Consider the following 8,046-nt stretch of genomic DNA (forward strand, 5'->3'; position numbering starts at 1 on the left):
CCACAATACCATTTTACACTTAAAAAAATTAACAATACTTCATTAATATCAAATATCCAGTGCTCAAACTTCTGTAATGATGCCAATTTAAAATTTTTTTGAATCATTATCCAAATGGGATCCATTGTATTGATTATGTCTCTTAAATCTTTTAATCTATAGGCTCCTGCTCCATCCCTATTTTGTTTGCAATTTATTGAAGAAACCAGAGCCCCTGCCTTGGATTTTTCTCTTGATATTGCTGATTAAACTCCCACTGTATTTTCTAACATGTTTCTCTATTTTTAAAATATTTATTTATTTTTTTAAATATATCTTTATTGATTTCAGAGAGAGGACAGGAGAGGGCGAGAGAGATAGAAACATCAATGATGAGAGAGTCATTGATCGAGCCCGCAACCCAGGCATGTGCCCTGACCGGAACTGAACCCCAATCGCCTGGATCCCAGGTCGATGCTCAACCGCTGAGCCACGCCCGGCCAGGCTAAATTTTTATTTATTGATTTGAGAGGGGCAGGGGAGACAGGGAGAGGAAGGGACATCGATTTATTTCACTTAATTATGCATTATTGGTTGATTCTTATATGTGCCGATTGGGGACTGAACCTGCAACCTTGGTGTATTGGGACAACGCTCTAACCAACTGAGCTACCAGGCCAAGGCTCTATTTTCTTATTTCCTATGAATTGGTAGTTTTATCTACAGAGTTGATTCAATTAGATTTTGGGGCAATATTTTACACATAGTGTTTTAAAAAGTAACTGAGCCTTGGCCAGGTAGCTCAGTAGTTGGAGTGTTGTCCTGTACACCAAAAGGTTGTAGGTTTGATTCCCGGTCAGGGCACACACCTAGGTTGTGGGTTTAATCCCCAGTTGAGGCACATGCAGGAGACTGCTGATCAATGTGGTTTTTTTTCCCCTCTCTCTCTAAAAATTAATAAAAACATATCCTCAGGTGAGGGTTAAAAAAAAAAAGTTCACACGTTCAGATCTTTATAAAACAAGAACCACATTTTGTTATGTATTTATTAAAGACAATCATTTACAGTTTATAAAAAAGAAATATTGGCCTGATATACACAAAAATTTCCTGATAATGGTAATTAAAAACAGCTACTCCCATCCCCCTTGTGTCCACACCAATATTCAATCTAGATTGGTTTAATCTTGAAGTGTAATCCAATAAGACTGAAGACCAAACACTTCAGGTCCTGGACAAGATAATAAAATACTCGTAAGCCTTCTGGGTCCCTAAAATGTAAAAGGAAAAAAATGTTTAAAAAGCTGAGAAATACTGGCAAGATAATATCATTTAATAATGCAGATTATGTACCGAGATATTACTCATAAAGGTATTTACAGAATTAAAACTTTGAAAACAACAGTGTCCAAAAAGGAGAAAAAGGCTACATGCTATATATTAAAACAGAATATTGCTCAGCTGGGAGTGGCTCAGCGGTTGAGCATCTACCTAGGATCCAGGAGATCAGGGTTCGATTCCCGGTTGGGGCACATGCCCGGGTTGCGGGCTGCAGCTGATCAATGACTCTCTCATCATTGATGTTTCTATCTCTCTCTCTCTCCCCCTCCCTTCCTCTCTCTGAAATCAATAAAGATACATTAAAAATAAATAAATAAATAAATAAATAAAATAAAACAATATTATGAGGTCATTTAAAATGTTACGGTTTTTTAAAATGGGAAAATGCTTGTTAAGTGAAAAAAATCATTAAAATAACGTTGATCTAAATATTTTTGTGCTTTTAAAAAAACTATATATTCTTTAATGCACAGAAAAAAGAAAATAAATACTTTAAGATATTAATGGTTGTCTAATTGACAGGTTTGTGGGTGATGTTTCCCCTAACTTTTGTTTCCTTTATTTTCTGTAATGAGCATGTGTAAGTTTCAGATTTAGGAAAACTTTTTTTAAATAGTACTCGTCAGGATCAAGAGGCTGAAGATTACTGTAGCATAACCAGCTAAGAAAAAAGAGACTGTCCAAAGGAAGACAATTATGCCTACCATGTACTGAAAGTAAGATATATCTAATCCAAAATCCTCAAAACACAAGAGGCAAAAAGGTTTTCAAATTCTGGGGACTCTGTAGCATACAGATTCATGTCCCAATTTTATAATTTTCCCTACTACAACATGAATTTTTAAATTTATATTCCAAATTTCAAGTTTCACCCAATCAGACTTTAAGATGCGCTAGTCTGAATGACTTAACACTGAGGAAGGTATTTAGAGTCAGTGACTCTACAGTTTATCTCAAGTTTGTATTGGCATATTTCATTTTTCTGTTCCAGACAGATTCTTACCCACTTCGGCTGCTCCTATGGCATTACTGTGTGTGTCACTGAGAAGCTCTTATTAGTAATAATTGGACAAAACACCAAAAGCAATAGGAGCAAGTCCTTGAAAATAATTCAGTCTCTCTCCAATGACCCCCTTCTGTCTTGCATCTGTATCAGATCTTACCATAATGGTCCCAATTTGGTTAAGGTTTCATATTTATCTGCTGTAAAGCAGACCCATCAGGACATAACGATCATGTACACTTACTTGGATTGATTAACATCAATAAGGGAACCAATTTTTGATGTTGTGAAAGAAATGTGTTCATCTCCAATGACGATTTCAAGCTCCTAGAAACATTTAAAAAAACTAAGTCAAGCCAAATTGGATTCATTAAGCACATAGGAGGAGGGTTCATCTGCCAAATCACACAACTCTACCATGCGTAAACAACACCAATTCACTCTGAGCACTAAACTGTGCCAGGCACTAGAAACAAAGAGATGAATTAAATACTGGTTTAGTCCTTGAGTACCTCATACTCAAAGGAAGTTGTGTCTGTAAGGCTCCACCATCTGAGATTTGGAAGAAATTACATAATTGTTTTGTACATGAGTTTTCATTGTTAACAGTGTGGAATAATAAGTATAAATCAAGTTTTACAAATACCAAGAATCTAACTTTTCTGGGCAACACGAGACAATTTCGGACAATGATAAATGTTATGAAGACAAACAGATTTTTTTTAAATGATGGGGAGGGGTGTTTTAGATTTGATGGTCAGACTTCACTGAAGAAGTGACAAATGAAGACCTTGATAATAAAGTCTTGGGTAGAATATTCCAAGCAGCATGTAGCAAATACAAAGGTCCTAAACTAAGAACAACAGGTATGTCTGAAGGACAGAAATAAGACCAGTGAGGTTTGAACACAGCCAGAGATTGTGAGAATGGCAGAAGATAAGGTGGGAGTTTGGATTTTAAATGCAGTGGGAAACTACTGGAGGGTTCAAAATCAGTGGAATACAGTAAGTACTTACTTAAAATTCTGCAACTTTAAGCAAAGCGATGTAGTATAACAAAACCAACTTTATCATAGGCTAATTGATAGAAACAACAGTTAAGCTGATATGGCATCTCATCAACATTATGACGAAGTCACATTGAACAGAATGATGTTATTTGAAGAGCTGCTATACATAAGCAAATTTACATTTTACAAGATTATTCTGGTTTCAGGATGGAAAAATGGGCTGTACACGACAAGAGGAGAAACAAGGAAATCAATTAGAAGTTTGGCTTAGGACAGAAGCAGATGAGGTTGAAAGAAATCTCTCTCATATATTTAGTTGCTTGCATGATTTTCCTTCTATTACACTGTTAAAATAACTATGTTCCTTTTATCTTTGTATCCTCACAATGCTTTCTCTATAGCAGTTAGTAAGTAAGGTGGGCAGCAAAAACTCTGAGAAAATGGGGAGAGGGGATCTCAAGAAGAAATTCAGGGCTGGGCTTAGGTGGTCAGAAGCACTTGCTCTCTCTGTTCCTCCCTGCAGGATTACTGCTTCCTTAGACCAAGGTGCTGGTAATCTGCTTTGTGTAGGGCTCCATAATACATGCAAGCACAGGCACCACAAGTGGAGGATTCAATGTCATATGCAAAGTAGTCAACTTATCTTTTTTGTAAGATTTCTGCACTGTGGATAGCTGCTAAAACACTCACCTGCCGGCCCACTCGGTCAGGAGGAGGCCACAAAGCATCATCCTCTTTGGTAATTTCACTGTCATCAATTATTCTCTTCAGTTCCTCCATCACACTTTTATGTACATAAGCCTGAAAGCCAGTTAAAAAACAGAATTTAAGTTGTATTGCTAAGCAGCATTCTGCCTCAGACAGCAATTAAAGATTCAAAAAAGACAGCTCCTGAAAACTTATTTCTGGCACCTCTGCAAATGGGAAGACATTCAGGCTTGACCTCAGCATGTGAAGAAGGCAGGGTCAGAAGTGCCCAATGCCTACACCTCAGTCCCTCATATAGTTGTTTCTACTTCTTGGCACATCCTATTCACATGGGCCTTCTCCTTGCCTACACACTCAACCCAGATCTAAACCCAAAACAAAAGATCTGTGAGTAACCCTGGTTATTCTTAACTAGATGACATGCTTCTGAAGAGCAGACTCATGTCTTTTAAATATACTTTACATATTAGTTTACATTAAAAAAAAAAAAAAAAAAAAGGATGTTGACATGTGGGTAAGCATAAAACTGACTGCAATGAAATATAATAGTATGAAAATATATTGACTAAGATATTTTCAAATGTGACAAAGTGGTTAAAAGGAAAGTGTAGCTTTAATGAAGACTTAATAGTATGATAGAAACCACACCAAAAGGTTTGAATTCCTGCTCTATCCCTTACAAGCAGGGGTGACTTTGAACAAGTCCCCTAATTAATATCTGGGCCTTCATGGTCTTATCTGTAAAGGGTATTTAATACCACCCATCACCCAGGCTTACAATCAGGGTTAAATAAGATCTTGTATGTAAATATCTAGTGTCCTGCCTGGCATCTAACATGTAATCAATATGTTAACTGTTTTCCCATGCTCCCATTCAAATGCAAATTAAAAAGCTTTATTGAGTGCTGTGTACCAGGGAATATACCAAACACTATGAGTGGGCAGTAGCTCTTATTTGGTTTTGCAGATGAAGAAATGAAATTTACCAAGTTCAGCTGAGGAATTTGCCCAAGGTGACATGGTTAGTTAGCAGCAGACTCATGGTTCAAGCCAAGATCTGCAAGACTTCAAATGATTACCAGTAATTGATTCACGGCTGTGAAAGAAAATGTATACTAAAAGATTTGAGAAAAACTTTAGAAGCTGTCTACAGACATGTCTATAATTTCCTAGTCTTTATCTTTTAATACTCCTCCCAGGAAGAACAAAAAAAGACAAAAGGCTAAACTGTAGTGAATGAGAAAGGCTCTCAGAAGGCTCATTACCTCTTTTCTGATCATGACATCGTTTTTGTAATTGCTGTTGTTGGCATATCTCAATTTCCCTGTGAGGAGCAAAAAACAAATTCAATATACAATAAAAACATATGAACAAACCATAATTAGCCTACTAAGACTATTAGCTGTTGCTTAAAATGTATTCTAACTCCCCCCTCAAGGTCTAACATTTTAATATTTGTATCTTTAGTGTTTCAACAATACATTTTTTCAGTTCTTCATTTTAGGCTATTAAATAGCCTCACAGCCAAAAATACAGCTGATGCTGAATTACAGTTCTTGCAAAAGGTAGCTCAGGTGTGATAAAAGAACAGGCAGATTCTTTTGTGACTCTGGCAAATCCTATCTCTGCAGGTTAATGTCCTTAGCTGAAAACAGGAATAGTAATTGGTAACTTTCCTGCACACAGGCCTGCTGAGGCTCAAGAGAGTTGTGAAAGCCTTTTGCAAACCATAAAATGCTGTTTATGTACATTATCTTGTGACTGTGTAACATTCTGATCCATTCCTGTGATGGAAAAGTTGTGGTTTTAGCCCTGGCTGGTGTGGCTCAGTTGGCTGGAGTGTCATCCTGTGCATGGGAGGGTTTTGGGTTCAATTTCCGGTCAGGGCTGGTACAAGAGGCAACTGATCAATGTTTCTCTCTCTCTCCTTTCCTCTCTCTCTAAAATCAATGAACAAGTCCTTGGGTGAAGATTGAAAAGAAAAAAGTTGTGTTTTCTTTATTTAGCACATTTGGTATACAAGGTCCTCTGTGCACACATGCATTCAATAGGCTAATTTGGGTACATGGTGCGTACAAAGAAGATAAAAGAGCCAAATTAAATGATACCTCACTACACTCTCTACCTCAAGTCTCCTTCCTTTCAGTTCATTCTCCACACAGTGATTAGTAACAGACAGATCTGATTATATTACTCTAACACTTTGATACTGACAATAGCTTCCCATTGAATTCTTGACAAAATCCAAGTTCAACATGGCATACTACTAAGCTGAGCCTCTGCCTGTGTTTCCAGGCTCACTTCTGCAACAGTCATCCCTCTCATAGCTTGAGTTAGACTACTTGGTTTCTACCTGAAACATCCCATGCACTTTTTGGTTTTCAGCCTCTTTGCCGTTAATGCTGTCCAAAATGTCTTAACTCTCATCTGCCTAAACAACTCTGAATCCTCAGGCTAGATTAAGTGCCTTCTTACTGCTCCCATAGTCCCTTCTGTTTCTACCACAGCACCTAATATACTGTCTTGTCACTGTTTACAAATCTATTTCCTTCACAAATGCAGCTTGTGAGATTCATCTTTGTGTCCCCATTCAGTGGGAGTTTTCTATCATTTTAAATTCCTTTTCCTTCACCACTGTGTCCCCTCCCTAAATCCTATAACTGACAGTCATATTGGTTCTGCCTCTAACAGTAACCTAAATCTTCTCTCCACTTTTACTATCACCCTAGTCCCAGCCAACATCCCTTTTGTCTGAATAACTGTTAACTGTCTCCTAATAAGTAGCTCTTTTCCACTTTTACATATTCTGTACCCAATAATTAGAACTTTTTTTCAAGAACAGATCACATCTCTTCTCTGCTTAAAACTTTTCAATTGCTTCCTGTTGCATTAGAATAAAATCCAAACTCTTTACCATGGCCTACAAAGACCTACATGTTGTGACCGCTGCCTACTTATCCCACATTATCTTCTACTATTCTCCCCAGAGCTCACTATTCTTCAGCCATGTTGGCTACCAGGGATGCCTAGCTCATCCCTGCCCGGTGGCCCCTGAGACTTGTTACTCCCTCTGACTGGAATGCTCTTTTTTGAGCTTCACAAGGCTGGCTCCTTCTTGTCAATCAAGGTTCAGTTCAAACATCACCTTTTCAGAGGGCTCTCCAATGGTCACTCTATTTAAAATCAGCCCATCACTTTGTTTTATTTCCTGACTACTCATCCCTATCTGGAATCTTTTTTGTTTATGATTTCTCTCCCAGCCCTAGAATACAAATTCCACGAGAGAGGAAGCTTGTCTATCGTTCATTCCTGTATCCCAGATTGTGAAACAAAGTGGTAAAAATGGGCGTTCAATCAAAGTTTGTTAAGTATTCTGGTCAAAAATGTCACTATACAGAAGACCCTGCACCTGGACAAAAAGAACCAGTTGGGGGGGGGGACACAGAAATGTTCCTTCCAGATCCGTCCCTTCCTCTAGTTCCCCGCAATTCCAGACCCCTGGCCTCCCCGCGCCCGCCCTAGGCCTAGTTCCCGCTCCCGAGAGCGCTCTCACCATCCGGTCGGAACTCAAATTCCAGGAATTCGTGGCCGAACTTGCCCTTGTGACCCACGTAGTAACGCAGATAAAAGTCACTCTCCATAGCTAGCGAAAGGCCTCGGAGACCGAACTTTAATAGCAACACGTACCGGGCTGTACGCGCCCAACAGTGACGTTTGGTGGCGCGCGGAAGTGACGTAAGGCAACGCCGCCGCCGGTAGCGAGGGCGCTCCTCTCCCGCCCCGCCCGGAGGTGGGAACAAGGCTGCCCCGCCCCTCTCGGCGGAAACCCGGCCCCTTGCACTTGGAGGCGGGGTCCGTGTAGCCACGCCCCTCAGCCCGGTGCGGGGACGAGGCTGAGGGTTACCAGCGCCCCTTCTCCCAGCCGTGAGGCCGGAAGTCACGCAAGGTATTGAGGGCTTAGCAAAGGGTTTCTAGACCTCTGTTTAAAACTTCGGGCTAAAAACAC

General features: G+C 39.4%; 1 protein-coding gene across 1 annotated transcript; it reads right to left on the reverse strand.

Annotated features, from left to right (window-relative positions):
- Positions 1 to 991: 991 nt before the first annotated feature.
- Positions 992 to 7,714, reverse strand: MAGOH (mago homolog, exon junction complex subunit). Its single transcript, XM_016210877.2, has 5 exons — positions 7,594 to 7,714; positions 5,306 to 5,364; positions 4,023 to 4,133; positions 2,568 to 2,650; positions 992 to 1,250 (listed from the first exon to the last, which is right to left on the reverse strand). The coding sequence occupies exons 1-5, from the start codon at positions 7,679 to 7,681 to the stop codon at positions 1,151 to 1,153; spliced, it is 441 nt and encodes a 146-aa protein (XP_016066363.1). The 5' UTR covers positions 7,682 to 7,714; the 3' UTR covers positions 992 to 1,150.
- Positions 7,715 to 8,046: the final 332 nt, after the last annotated feature.

The sequence above is a fragment of the Miniopterus natalensis genome, chromosome 9 (genome assembly GCF_054644295.1).
Source record: "Miniopterus natalensis isolate mMinNat1 chromosome 9, mMinNat1.hap1, whole genome shotgun sequence".
Lineage (NCBI taxonomy): Eukaryota > Metazoa > Chordata > Mammalia > Chiroptera > Miniopteridae > Miniopterus > Miniopterus natalensis.